The following is a 15,226-nucleotide window of genomic DNA, read 5'->3' as shown; positions in this document are numbered from 1 at the left end:
AAAATCAGCTCATTTAATAAGGGAAGAAACTCCTACAAAGAAGGGGAATGAGGAGGAATTTGATAAAGAAGACTACTCCAAAGCAGGACCATCACAAGAACAGAAAAGAAAAAGGGAGAACTCATAAATGAGGCAGTAACCACCTGATTCCTATCCCTGGGTGATCTGTGAGATATGCAAAAAGATTTCATCCATTATCCAGGCAAGCACATTGTCACCTGGCAGTTCCAGTTCTGGGATAATGGGGGCCAGCAGAATGGAACTAAAGAGCAAAGAAGCCAAGCAGCTGGGATCCCTCTCTAGGGAAGGGAGCATTGACAAAGTGATAAGAAAAGGGGCACAAGCCCTCAGCCTCAAGAGGGTTAAGTATGAGGGTCCTGTTAAGTATGAAGGAATTTTTAGTTAAAAACTGGCTGGATAGCCAGGCTCAAAGAGTTGTGGTAAATAAAGTTAAATCCAGCTGGAGGTCGGTCACTAGTGGAGTCCCCCAGGACTCAGTACTAGGTCCAGTTCTCTTTAACATCTTTATCAGTGATCTGGATGAGGTTAATGAGAGCACCCTCAGTAAGTCTGCAGACGACACCAAGTTAGGTGCATGTGTTGATCTCCTTGAGGGTAGGAAGGCAGCAGTGTGTTCAGGTGGACAAGGCCAACAGCATCTTGGCTTGTATAAGAAACAGTGTGGCCAGCAGGACTAGGGAAAAGATTGGCTCCCTTTACTTGGCTCTGGTGAGGCCACACCTCGAGTACTGTGTTCAGTTTTGGGCCCCTCACTACAGAAAGGACATCGAGGTGCTTGAGCAGGTCCAGGGAAGGGCAATGAAGCTGGTGATCGGTCTGGAGAACAAGTCTTATGAAGAGCAGCTGAGGGAGATGGAATTGTTCCTCCTGGGAAAGAGGAGGCTCGGGTGACCTTATAGCTCTCTATAGATGCCTTAAAGGAAGCTGTAGCAGGGTGGGGGTTGGTCTATTCTCCTACATGTCTGGTGATAGGACACAGGGGAATGGGCTAAAGTTGCACCAGGAGAGGTTTAGGTTGGTTATTAGGAAGAACTTCTTTACCGAAAGGGTTGTTAGGCGTTGGAACAGGCTGCCCAGGGAAGTGGTTGAGTCACCATCCCTGGAGGTCTTCAAAACACGTTTAGATGTAGAGCTTAGAGATATGTTTTATTAGCGGATTGGTTAGTGTCAGGTCAGAGGTTGGACTCAGTGATCTTGGCGGTCTTCCAACCTAGATGATTTCATGTGGTTCTGTGTGAAAGGCATCCCTTTGAGGAAGATGTTGTATGTCAGTCAGGCAAGTGGACCACCATAGAGTCAGTCAAGTACATACCAGTACTTGAGGAAAATAGCCTGGAGGTGATTTATGATGATCTGGACAATGGACAATTATCCAAATATTCAGATAAAGTCAAGTGCACATAACCCATGTGGTGGAAGTTTTTATGGAACACACCATCAATGACTTATGTTAAGTCATTGATAGTAATGACCTGTAAAGACGGAGAGGGACAAACAGTGGATGAATTCTGGCCAACTCCAAAAATATGAAGAAAGTCTCTCTTCCTTCCTACTGGCCTTCATCTGGCTGTGAAGAATCTGTCCTGGTAGTTCCATCAATTCCTACTCCGCATCTCTACAGTCCACTATCTCAGCTATTAGAAATAAGCATTCCTCTTCTCAAGAGACCGGATATAGTGTATACAGACCTTGTGCCACCCTGTGATTTCACATGTGAGAGCATGGAGAGGAAATGAGGAAGTGGGATGGAAAATCTACCTCAACCATAGAAACATGGGTACATGAGTTGCAAGGAAAAACAATCAAAAAAGTGTGTTCTTCCAGGAAAATTGCAGCTCCAGTTTTGAGCGGGCACTTCCCCAGACAGAGTAAAAGGGTTGATCTTACTTCTGACTTTAATAAAGGGACTTCTGACTTGCATTTTCAAGAAGAGAGTAATGAATATAATGACCAGAACTAAAGGGGCCCTACCTCCAGCCAGGTGCAGGAAAGGGATAACTGTTTATGGGACTGTGTGGATTCAATGTCTTGGTACATCAGACACTCAGGAGTATATGGCTCTAGTGGACACTGTTACACAGTGTATCCTAATGCCATCAGTCTATAGAGGGACAAAATCCTGAAGTGACAGGAGGATCCCAACAGCTAACTGTATTGGAGGCTGACATGATCCTGACTGGGAATGAATGGCAAAAGGACACCATTTTAACTGGCCTGGAGGCTCCACGCATCCTTGGCATAGACTACCTCAAGGACACAAAGGGTACTGTTGTACGTCTGGTACAGCTGCCTTGGAGACAGAGGAAATTAAGCAGCTGCCTACCTTGCCCCACCTTTCAGAGGACCCTTCTATTGTGGGATTGCTGAGCATTGAAGAATAGTAGGTGATGATCTCTACTACAGTAGTGCAGCAGCAGCAATACTGCACCAACTAATATTCCCTGATTCCCATCCATAAGCTGATTCATCAACTGGAGAGCCAAGGAGTTATTGCCAAGGCTCACTCACCCTTTAATAGTTTCGTATGGCCAGTGTGAAAGTGTAATGGAGAGTGGAGGCTAACAGTGGACTATCATGGTGTGAATGAAGTCACACCGCCTCTGAGTGATGCCATGCCAGACATGCTAGAACTTCAGTAGGAACTAGAGTCAAAGGCAGCCAAACAGTATGCCACAATTGATATCTGTAATGCATTTTTCTCAATCCCTTTGGCAGCAGACTGCAGGCCACAGTTTGCTTCCACTTGCAGGGACAGCCAGTACACCTGTAATTGACTGCTCCTGGGATGACAACATGTCACTGCCATTTGTTACAGACTGATCCAGTCTGCACTAGAACAGGGGGAAACTCCTGAACATCTGCAATACATTGATGACATTGTTGCATGGGGCAACACAGCAGAAGTTTTTGAGAAAGGTAAGAAAATCATCCAAATCCTTCTGAAAGCTGGTTTTGCCATAAAACAAAGTTTCATGTCCTTTTTATACTGTGGTGCCCAGAACTGCACACAGTACTCGAGGTGTTCTGATAATAATATTTGCATTACAGGCTTTGCAATAGTTATCTCAGTGGTTTGGAAAAGCTATACACAGAACTTTTATTACACAGTAATATACTCAGACAATAGATAGTCAATGAAAACATTAGAAAATTCCTGTGGAGATTAGTTTGTTTGATTATTATTATGAGTAGCAAAAAGTTACAACTGTGACAGCTTATGTTGGCATGAAATATAAGTAGCTAACACATCTTTTTTTTTTTTTTTTTTTTGTGCAGTATCCTGTCTGCAGTAATGATTATTTCCTTTAAAAGTCTTGTTTACTCCACCATCTGATACTGTTTACAAAGATTAATTTATATTAAATGTCAAAATGTCAAAAATCATTCATAAAGTAGAATTAAGACAACACAGCCTAGCCTAATGATTGAAAACAGCAAAATATATTAATTGCTAAGTGGACTCAAATCTGTTTTATATATTTATTTTTATTTAATCCTATCCCACATTTAAAGTACAAACTGGGTGCAGACCTGGCAGAACTATTTGCATTTATACAAGCATAGCTATTGTCTAATAGTATATAAAGAGACAAACAGTATTTGTATCTTCTTACCTCTTTACAGCAAATGTAACAGAATATCTTAAATTTTCTTCCTTTAAATGGTTGTGACACTCCAAGAATTGGATTGAATTTATCTTTGTGCTAAAATTCTGGATTATCAGAATATAATCAAAAAGACCTTTTCCTTATAAAGTTTTCTTAGCAATGTTTAGTAGAAGTGTTACTTTGTATAGAAAAGCAGTATTTTATTTTGAAATGGCTGTCTCTAACAGTGGAGCAGTACAGATATTCAAAGAGTGTGTTCTTAAAACTGTAAAACTAATTACTCAGTTATTGCTGCAATAACAGTTCTAGTTATTCCTTAATATTTAAGAAAATTAGAGAAGCATTATGTTAAAATTTTTGAATAGTACAACACTGTATGCTTTCATGCATAGCAGAATGACATGTAATAGACTACATTCTCAGGTTATATATAAAATTGAGGATAATATTCTAGTGCATTTATTGTTGTCAAGGGTAAGCTGCATTTTGTCCTCATGACTTTTGGAATGACTAACTATGTTTCTTACCCATTAAGAATATATATATAGTTGAAAAGCTCTGTACTTTTAAATGCTAAATAATTTGTTTCAGGCAGGTGATGTTTTTCAGCGGTCTTTTATGTATATCAAGATAAAAGCTTGGTTTTCAGTTACTCAGAAAATGCAGATCACTTTATTTAAATGGCCAAGTTCAGAGCAGGGATGTAAAGGAACTAAAGGTGTGATTCAAATCCCAGGGAAATCAGTGGGAAGATACCCAGTGATTATGTTGGATTCTGAATCAAATTGAGCAAGCACTAAGGATCTCTGATACATATATATAAGATTTGATTAAAAGTATAATATAAATAATAGCTTAATAGTATAATAGTTTTTATAGAAAGTGTATAAAAAGTTTTGATGATAATGATGCAGCCATTTTAAATTGATTGTACATATTAATTATAATTAATTATAATTAATACATTAATTTTGGAAAAATGCTCATATTAAGGGAAGATTTTCAAAAGTGCAGGTTAGAACTGGGTACCTGATACCTTTCTGTTATTTTATACCAGATTAAAATGTTTCACTGTCCTTTGTAAACAGCAGTTCTTTTGATCATTACCATTTCTTTCTGTTCATTTCTTATCATAGGAGTTCTTTGAAGACAGCAGTCTATTAATTTGAAAATTACACTTAATTATTTTGTTTTGAAAAATATGAAAATTAACTATGCTGAGATTATGTTTTTTTGTTTTTCCTAGAGAAACTTATACCTTTTATTTGTGAGGACAGAAGATCAAACAGTTCACATGCATTGATTTTCAGGGGGTAAAGAAAAAGTTTTAAAAAAATATGAAAATCTACATTTTCCTAGTCTGATTTTTTTATTAGATTTTTTTCCCTTTGAAGAGGGACCTTATTTTCAATTTTAAACTCAGGATGTATTTTCTTAGATATGCTTTTCATCTTCTTGATTGAAACTTCTGTCAAGCACAAATGTGTAAAATTTGCTGTGACTTTTTGGATATAATGATCAATATGGAATTATATACCTACCTGTTATGGGACTGAAAATGACTCATTTATATTCTATGTGCTCATGTAATATAAACATTAATCTACAGCCCCTTACTTATCTGTGTGTTTATTTATTTATTTATTTATTTATTTATTTATTTATTTATTTTTATGTTATTTCACTTATGACATGATGCGGTAAATAATGTCTTCAATATCACAGCTTTTTTTTTCCCCCAGATCTGTTTCCCTTACAATTTTAGATCTGCAATTAAAAATATTTTCCATTTTATCTTGGCTTTCTCCTCTACTTTGTTTTGGATGTGGCTGTCTCTGTTACCCTGCATTTTTCTATTATTTTCTGTGTTATGATCACTTCCTCTCAAGCAACCAAAAAGTTTTGCTGTTCCTCCCACCTCAAGGGCATTTTAGAATGGATATGGGAAATAGAAAGATTAATTTCTCACTGCAGAAGTCTAAAATGAAATCTTTACACATACTTCATTCTCCACTGCAGTGGATTCAGGTTCTGCCTTGAAGTACCATATGCCTTCCTGTAAAAGGATAGCAATATCTGGTGTTGGAGGAGGACGATTTTCCTCTAACATCTCCTGAGCTTCTGTCTTACTCTTTGCTTTATACTCAGGCTATATTTTCTCCTTTAAAGTGAACAGGAGACTGTGAGAAAAGTAGGTAGCTTTTGACTTGGAGTACAAGATTTCTGGAAGAAAATGGAATGAAATAAAATCCATGGATTATTATATATATATATCTATATATTTTTTAACTACTGCAGTGCAAGCTCTGAAGTATGTTTTCCAGCTAAAATAGATGATGAAATGATAGGATTTATTCTATTTTTTTGCTATTACTCAACAATGACTTTATATTCTAAGAAAGAGATTTATAAAATATATTTATATATTTACATATAGATATAAAATAATAGATATAATAGCAGATAGCTTTTCCTCCTTCACATGCCCTGCTACTACAACTTTATCTATGTACCAGGACAGAAATAACATGTACAATGATAACATCATTTTGCTCATGGATGAATTCCAAAACTTGGTAGAATATTTAATATAAGTTGAAGCTGCTCTGGAAGTTCCTGGCACTTACAGTGTTGATAAGCAAAATATGGCATCTCTCCTTTCCATATCGTGCTATTTTCACACATTAAGGTTAAATTTACAGAAGATAGTTAAGATCATCAAAAAGATTGTTGTCACTTAAAGAAACAACACTGGCTCTGACCTTGGTTATGTCTGATCCTTCCCGTCACTTCCATTGGCTTTGGTCCTCATCAGGCTCATCACCCTGTAGATTTGCTTCCCTTTGTGAACTGAATAGGCTTGTTTTTGTTTTTAATGGATTAGTTCTTCAACAGGGTGGTTAGATGAACCAATTCACAGAGGACTGTGTAAAGCCTTGTGAAATCAGTGGTAGAGCTGCGGGAAAGGTGGAAGGAGAAGGCTTCTGCTCTGATGCTTAGAAAGCTCCAAAAGCTTCAAAAGCTATGCTATTCATCCTAACGCAATTTTAAGAAGAGAAAAGTAAACTCTGTTATTATAGTGTTTTAGATGTTAGAGAGTAAAAATATGTACTGCTTTTTAAAAAAAAAAAAAAAAAAAAAAAAAAATCTTGTTACTTTAAGGACCTAAAAATGTTTTTGAGTACTTTAAATGTAAGTCGTTTGATATGTTTTACTCTGATCTATTTTTCTATCCAAGAAGCAGCCAAATCCAGACCCTAGAGATTTTTAAAGAATTTTTTTGTATAGTAGTGAGATACATGGTTCTTCTTACTCCATTTTTTTTTCTTGATATTTTTGATGTATTAAGCTCAATTGACTGTCTTAGGAAAGGTAATTATATTTAATGTCTGTTTCATTGATGATACTAAAAATGAGTGGAGAGCTGTTTAATAAAAATTTCAGACTGATAATGGATAGTGACTGTTTTTAGAAACATTCTTTGTAAAGAAAATGATCACACCAGAAACTGATGAGCAATTTATTCTCTAGTTAAAAGCAGCTGTTCAATTAAAAATATTCAGCTTTGGCCTATGATCATTATTTTAAATAATGAACAGTTCTCTGCATTTTGACAGGGAAAAAGTATCACTTGAACAAATAAATTAGTTAATAAATCATATGCTGTTTTGATAATCTTTTTTTGAATACAAGAATTTTTTATTAACAAATTATAGTGAGAGTAGGATTTGAACCCTGTCACTCTTCTGCTCAATCTTGTTTGCTTTGTTCTATATATTATTAAGACAAATTTTACTTATTTTAAACTGAGTAGACATACAAAGGTGTAGGAGTTACTCCTATTCATATCTGAATTGAAATTATTTTTAAAAAACAATTTTTCATTTCTTAACTTTCTTTCTAACTTTATGGCTAAATATTTTCTTCCTGAGAAATCAAATAGGAAGACCCAACATTAGTTAAATTTTCTAAGAATGCTACAGGTTAAACTTGCAATAGTAGTAAAATTCAACACATTTAATAAGTTCTCAATGTGCAAATGTGAGTGCATTCATAGCCAAAATCTTAAAGACTGAGCAGATAAGTTGTCTACTACTGAGTAGTAGTGCTTTTGCTTTCTATCAAGTTTTTGAGATTTCTATTTATTTATTTATTTTTTTTCTGAACTGGCATGCATGAATGACAAAAGTTGTGGTGCATTGACCTTGGCTGGCTGTCAGATGCCCCCCCCCTCCCCCCCCCCCCGGCTCTTTTGTGTCTCCCTCATCAACAGGACAGAATGAGAAAATGAGATGAAAAAACTTGTGTTGAGATAAAGACAGGGAAAACACTTACCAATAACTATCACAGACATAACAGACTCAATTTGGGGAAAATTAATTTATTGCTAATTAACATGGAGTTGGATGGTAAGAAACAAAGACAAAAACTAACACACTTTCTTCTCACTTCCCCCTTCTTCCTAGGCTCAACTTCACTCCTCCATTCCTATCTCTTCTGAGTGGTGCAGGAGAGATGGGGATAGTCTATAACAGCTTCTCTCTACTTCTCCTTTCTCCTCATATTTACCCTTACTCCAGTGTGGATCTTCGATTGGCCATGGTGTGGATATTTGTTCCACCATGCTTCACAGGCTGGAGAATAATCACTGCTCCAGTGCATGGAGCACCTCCTTCCCCTCCTTCTCTTACATTGGTGTCTGCAGTGCTATTTCTCACTTTCTTTCCCTTGTTCCTCACATTGCCAGGCAGCATATTGCCCTAATGAAATCTGCTTTCCCAGAGGCACCACTTCCTTGGCTGCTGGGTTCAGCTGTGTCTTGCAGTTGGACCATTGGAAATGGCTGGAACTGACAGTATCTAACAGAAGGTAGCCCTGGCCTGTTCTCACAGAGCCTCACCTGTTACCCAAGGCTTGACACCTGTACCTAAAGCCCACATAAAATACACAAATTACAAAGCCTCAAATTATTTACACTAATAAATAAATTAATTAACTAGCCTCACTAATAGAGGCTAGTTAACTATGAACTATGATATTTTTGTATCCTTTCTAAAACTGGCAATTCTTTCAGTGATATACTGCAAAACTCTGAATTTACTTACTAGCTACATGTCCAATCAGCTTATGGATTCTTTTTAAACTTTTGGATTAATAAAAGAACTAGTTCAACATATAATATCTTATCATAAGAATCTCTTATCAGTTCTAATTTGCCACTCTCAAATTTAATAGAAATCTATTATTGTGAATTGATGAATAGATTTCCTTTAAATTAAAATAGTTATTTTCTAAAAGTATAGCAGAACACTAGGAAAGAATTTGATATTTGATTATTTGAGTACTATAGAAAATAAATAGTGGTTAAATGGTGGAAAATGTTTAGAGAAGGAAGGATTAGAAAGGGATATAATTCAATATTATGATTCTAGTTATTTTTACAATATTACAATGTTTAGTTGTTCTAGATTATTTTACATTACAATATAATGATGGAAAAAAATGGAGCATATCTACAAAAACAATAGCAATAAAATCCTGAAGTTTAAGTCATTATTTCTCTGTCCAAAATGTATTAATATGTGTGAGCAGTGACTTAATTGCTATCATAACCAATTGTATGATCCACAGTTCCTTTTTAGTATATCTGATCCTCTCTTGGACTAAGTACTATCACCCCTTGACATTTTAGTCTGTGATGTTTTCTGAACCTGCTGTTTTGACATGGTTTATTGTGCTAAAAATCCAGAAAGGCATGGATGCATGAATAGATCCATTGAAAATGGGTGTGAGAAAAGACCACAACATTGAACATGTAAAGGGAAACTAGTTTTGCTCTAACAGTTACTACAGCAATCATAAATATGTCATCATGAAAACGTTGTTGACTTGATTTTACAGATAGGAGTCTCAGACATTTAGATATTTAATGTCTTATGTCTAAAAAATGCAGTAGTTTCTTACACTCAGAAATGTTCTGGTCTGATTTTAAGATGTTTTTATTATTTTCTTTTTTCATTTTCTTTTTTTTTTTTTAGTGTGAAACTTAATTTTTGCTTTTATCTAAATAAGAAATATAAATAAATAAATAAATACACTTGAAAGACCTACCCCAAGCATCTATTAGAAAGTAAGAGAAGTAAGATGTCTTTTTGCAAATACAGAAATATTCCTGTAAGGTCTGTACAAGAGATAACTAGCATTATGCACTAACAAAGACTTACAGCTGTTTTACATGTTAATCGGTTAATTTTTACTTAAGTTATGGTAAAGAATAAAACGCACTAATTTGTCCTAGTAGCTCTGTACTTCAATTTATTTTCCACCATCAAACTTTTGTAGGTTGACGTGTTAGACATTGTGTTTCTCTTTGGCAATCTATATTTCCTTAGAATTTTCCCCTGAGTTTTGTTTTCTTCCTCTCTAGCCTCCACCCACTAATTACAGTATTTTCTTCAGATCAAAGACTGTAAGAAAAAATGACAGAAATTTGGGCTTTTACAATTCTAAATCCTGATTTCTTTTTCTTGGGACGTGTTCCTTCACTGGGGAGAAGAGTACTTTCCTACTTTGGTGTACATTGTGACAATAAGGATATTAGAAGTACAAGGTACTCGCTCCTGGTATTTGAGATCACTTAGTTATGTTAGATCAGGTGAAAAAAAATGTTACTAGGAGACTGAAGAACTTGAATATGACACTGTATATCAGTATATGGGCTGTTAAGAATTGGATCAAACTTCACATCTTCATCTTCATCCCTGTAGATTTTCAATATTCAGCTGAACAAAGACCTGAACAACTTGCTCTGATCTCAGAACTAACCCTTCTTTGGGCAACAGGTTAAAACAGAAACCTCCTGAGGTCCATTCCAACCTGAATTATCCTGTTTTCCTGTAATGTGCAATAAATATTTGGAGATATACAGACAATTTTTGTTGTTGTTTTTGTTTTGTTTTGGTGGGACAACCTTTCTATTTGGTAAGATTAACGTAATTTTGTTAAGAGGCATAGGAAAGCCAAAGCGAGCTTGGAACAAATCTACTTCTTTCACTTGTAGGGTTCATTCTAGTTTACAGTGGACACTGAGAAGATAAAAGATGCTAAAAAGATTACATTTCAATCTCAAGCACTAGGCTGTGGAATTCGATATAGAAATCCAATATTTAGAGACTGAAAGACCCGTACAACATTTTGTATGTGATATAGACAATTCAGGTTTAGGGAAGAAAGAGAAACACTGAGGTAATACCTTCTGGGCTACTTAGATGTTGTATGCTCTTATGCAAAAACAAGGATATATGTAAATGATAGTTGTAGATAACTATTTCTTTTAAGTAATTTAATTTCCTATCTTCTTCATAAACATAAAATCACCACTGATGTTTAAATAATGTATTTAATGCCATAGATATCTTCAAAGATCTTAGTAGTGTAATGCATACTTTAATTTTTAAATGCATATTCCCTTGACTGTCCTAGTTTTTTCCATTGGCTACCTCTTATGATTAACTGCTACGGCTCTTTAACAATCTAGTTTTTAACTATTTAGTTTTTAGTTGCTTTTGCAACTTTCTGCTATTAAGTTTATTCAGTTCAGAGATCATATTTATGAGGAATTATGGGAGAAATACTGAATTAAAAAATGCCACAAAACAGAGTGAAACAGATGCTACATTTTGCATTGTCTTGAAAGAGAACAACCAGACATATGTTAGTGAGGAAATAATTAATTTTAATTTGGCAGTCAAAATCCGAATATTAAATTGAATACACCAACATTTTAAAACTCATACTTTATTAAGTAATCATATATGTAATCATGTGATATCTCAGTATGCAAAATAAGAAAATTCCATAGCATGTACAACTCAGGGGTAACCAGAAACAAATATTTATTGAGTATTAGCAGAGAAAAATGAAAATGTGCCTTTTATTTCAATCAACCAGATGCAAACTTTATCTTATAAATGCAGAAGGAAACTGTGGGTAAGAAGAGCAATATCTTTCAAAATGCAAATAAGCAACCTCTTCAATGGAGGATATCTATGCTGTTGTTTCAATTGCCTCCCTCCCCCCACTAATCAGAACTAGTGGGAAAATGTTAAGAGTTTGGCACATAAAAACACAAACTTGAAGTTGAATGGTTGCAACATCAGGCAAGTCAGATATTAATTTTAATCATCTGCTACTTTCCAAAGAAGTGTATGTGAATATACTAACATACAGATGCAACTTCACCAGCTAATAGTTAATTCATCAGCATATAGTCCAAAAAGAGCAAGTCCTATCAGTACCTTCCTAAGTTATTATTTGGTAAGCACTAAATGGCAGTGTCCACATAAATAATATTTATGAAGTTACTGAACATAACATCAAACAATACAATTGTCAGGAATACTGTATTATTTTAATGGGAGTAGACCACAGTTTTTGCAACTTTGTTTTTTCATGTACTATGGTTTCTTATAATAATATTCTCCAAAGATTATTGAGTTACATATGTATCACATGGACCGAAACATAGTTTGCAAAATTACATTACTATTAAAAAAAAAAAAAAAGTTACATTAATATTACAAAGGCAAAAATTATCATTAGAAATATTACATTTATGCTTTGAATATATCAGATAATTGATTTTTTAAAATATCTAATATGGAATAATGTTTCTACTGTCTTCAGAAAAAATGGCTTTATGCGTGGGGAAGATTCTCAGTGAAAAAATGAAAAGTATTAATTTTACCTACTTTTATTTTATACATAGAATCTTTTTCAGAATCTATCTTCTTTGTTTGATGTAAAAAAATAAATGATTGTTTGGAGATCAAACTAAAAGTGAGAATGGATTCAGACACTTTTTCTAATTTTGCAAAGTTATAATAAATTGACATGTTTTATGTTTCTGCATTATTTTGTACAAATTAGAACCAGTAAAACCAGTAGTGGAAGGAAAATTAAATAACAAATGTAGTAAATAAAGAAGGAAGGAAAAAAAAAAAAAAAAAAAAAAAAAAAAAAAAAGAGAGAGAGAGAAAGAGAGAGCACTTGAGCTCCTACAGAGAAATTTGAATTTTAAGTGTGTTTAATATGTGTTTGATGTGTTTGTGTTCAGGAGATGACTGCTTACTTGGCATGTGCCCCACCTAAAGGTTTTCTTTTTTGGGGCAACCTAATCTAGTTGGTAGCATCCCTGTCCATTGTCTAAACCCGTGATGATCAGATCAATGTAGCATATATTACCTTGCAGGCATTTTGCTGTTTATCTGGTATCTTTCTCCTTGAGTTATTATGGACTTGCTTTATATGATCAAAGAAAATTATTCTAGTTAGCATTTGTAGCTTTTTGTAGAATTTTACATACAAATGAGACTTAAGACCTGGATTACATGATGAATAATACTCAAGTTGTCACATTACTAAATAACTTCAATTGTCCGAGCAAATTACATTCCATTTCCTTTTGAAAATTTGTAGTAGTTTACCAAATTATATTATAGAGGAATATCATTTTATTCTTATTTAAAATTCTTTTTAATTTTGCACCCACTAATGCACACATAAAAAGTTTTTTTTTGTTTTTTTTTTTTCATACAAATTTCAGTGCAAAAATGAAATTAAAGAAACAATCAATCATTACCTTTCTGAGTAGCAGGATAATGATGGTGATAAATGTCACATCCCTGAAAGCTAAATGTCATCATGAACAGTTGTAATAATAATCTTTTAGGAAAAGAAAATGTAGTGGATGATAAGCTAGTAATGTCTTCATTTTAAAAATCCCTTACCCACCTTGTGCATACAAGCCACTCATAAAAAATAAACACCTTGGCATAAATTTGTACTTCTTTCTTGTGGGTATGTGTTCCACAATTCCCTCAAATCATTGAGTAGGTAAATAGACAGGAGCTGAGTGCTGCAAATTAAATTTTTAGTGAAATTATTTGGCTTGGTTTTATCTTGGTCAGTTTATTTTCATGTGGTGATACTTACCAATGGATCAATGTATTTATTAGATCACGAAAAAGTTAATAGGAAAAGTGCTTTATCTTGACTTGTCAAATAATTATACTTATGCTCATTTGGGAGAGGTAAGAATCTTATTAATTTGTTTTATTCTTTGAATTAAACTATATTCTTGCAATCAAATTTAAAATGTGCTTACTAAATCCAAAGTGTTCTGCAACTAATAATCTGCCTCTGCATATTAAACATAAGTTGTTTAAATCTAGTCTTGGTTTAATTACTTTATTTGTGAAGATACAAATGACAAAACCAATGACAGGTTTCTGGATACATGTGTTGATGACTTCTTGCATATGCTGTAACAGTACCTTACCATTTGGTTGTCTTACCAGTTATGACTGTAACCAAAAATAGTGCACTACAGTGCTCAGCTACAAACACATGAAAACAATTTAACACTAAACATTAATAAAGTAAGTCAACCTATGCTGCTACACAATTGCCACAAAAGACAAACTGGGCTCTAATGGCATGTCCAGATTTGCTGGTGAGCATACACTGCCAAATTATTCAACTTGTTCTTTAGATTTTTTTGACTTGTAGATAGCATGGGGATTACTGGTCTGATACCCTGATGAGGTTATATCCTGAAGCCTGATGAGGTTATATTCTCCTAGAATATTTCCAAATCATTTAGAAAAAATAAATGCTGCCATATGTACATCAAACAAAAAGAATGCGTAGAGATGGATATCTGTAGTGCATGTCACCAGTGCTATGAGTACACAAAATTGTCCTTTCATATGCATCTCACATATAGTGGGTTTAATTAAAAACAAACAAAAAAACAACCAACCAACCAAACAAACAAACAAAAAACCAAACAAAACAAACAAACAAAAATTAAAACACTCCACCAAACCCTCAGCTCCCTAGAAACCCTGTAATTCACTTCAAGAGAGATTTCTTTATGAACCATGTTCCATTATACTGCAGCAGAAAATTCATCCACTATAACTTTTAAGATAAGTCCGTATAAAATTAATAATGCAATAGAAATTTGAACATAACCCTAAATAGTGTAAATTGGCTGTTTTATTTTTTTTCTTCCATTGATACTCTAGACACTTTTTAAAGTCCAGTTTCTATATCATACAATCATCTCTACTACACACATTTTCTCAAACCAATGTACCTTACCTGACTCAGTGTCCATGAAAACTCCTCATATTTTATACTGATGTCTTAAACTATCATATAAAACTTTTAAGTTATATATAATATGTATATAATATACTTTAAGTTGTCTGCCCCTTCAATGATGAAACAGCAATGTATTCACAGCAAGCTATAATACAGTTTTATTTTTAAGACAATTAACCATGAGTTGTATTTTTTTTTTTTTATTTTGTAGGTTAACAGGATTTCATCTTCCTCCACCTGTGACAAGTACAAAATCTGTATTTTCACTGCGCTTGACAAGTGACTTTGCTGTTAGTGCTCATGGGTTCAAAGTTTACTATGAAGGTAAGACATGCTTAACAAAAGGATTTGGATTTTTTCTCTGATGTCTATACATAACAAAATTAAATGTCCTAGCTGTGCAAACACACATATAAACCTTATCCACA

General features: G+C 34.2%; 1 protein-coding gene across 1 annotated transcript in view; it reads left to right on the top strand.

Annotated features, from left to right (window-relative positions):
- CSMD3 (CUB and Sushi multiple domains 3) overlaps positions 1-15,226 on the top strand; it is a 681,859-nt gene that overhangs the window by 101,993 nt on the left and 564,640 nt on the right. The window contains exon 3 of the mRNA XM_032181613.1: positions 15,010-15,122. Within this exon, the coding sequence (XP_032037504.1) occupies positions 15,010-15,122 (113 nt within the window). The remainder of the gene's footprint in view (positions 1-15,009; positions 15,123-15,226) is intronic.

Source organism: Aythya fuligula, chromosome 2 (assembly GCF_009819795.1).
Source record: "Aythya fuligula isolate bAytFul2 chromosome 2, bAytFul2.pri, whole genome shotgun sequence".
NCBI classification, from domain to species: Eukaryota; Metazoa; Chordata; class Aves; order Anseriformes; family Anatidae; genus Aythya; species Aythya fuligula.
Note: the sequence above shows the minus strand (reverse complement) of the source record. Positions and strands in the feature narration are given on the sequence as shown.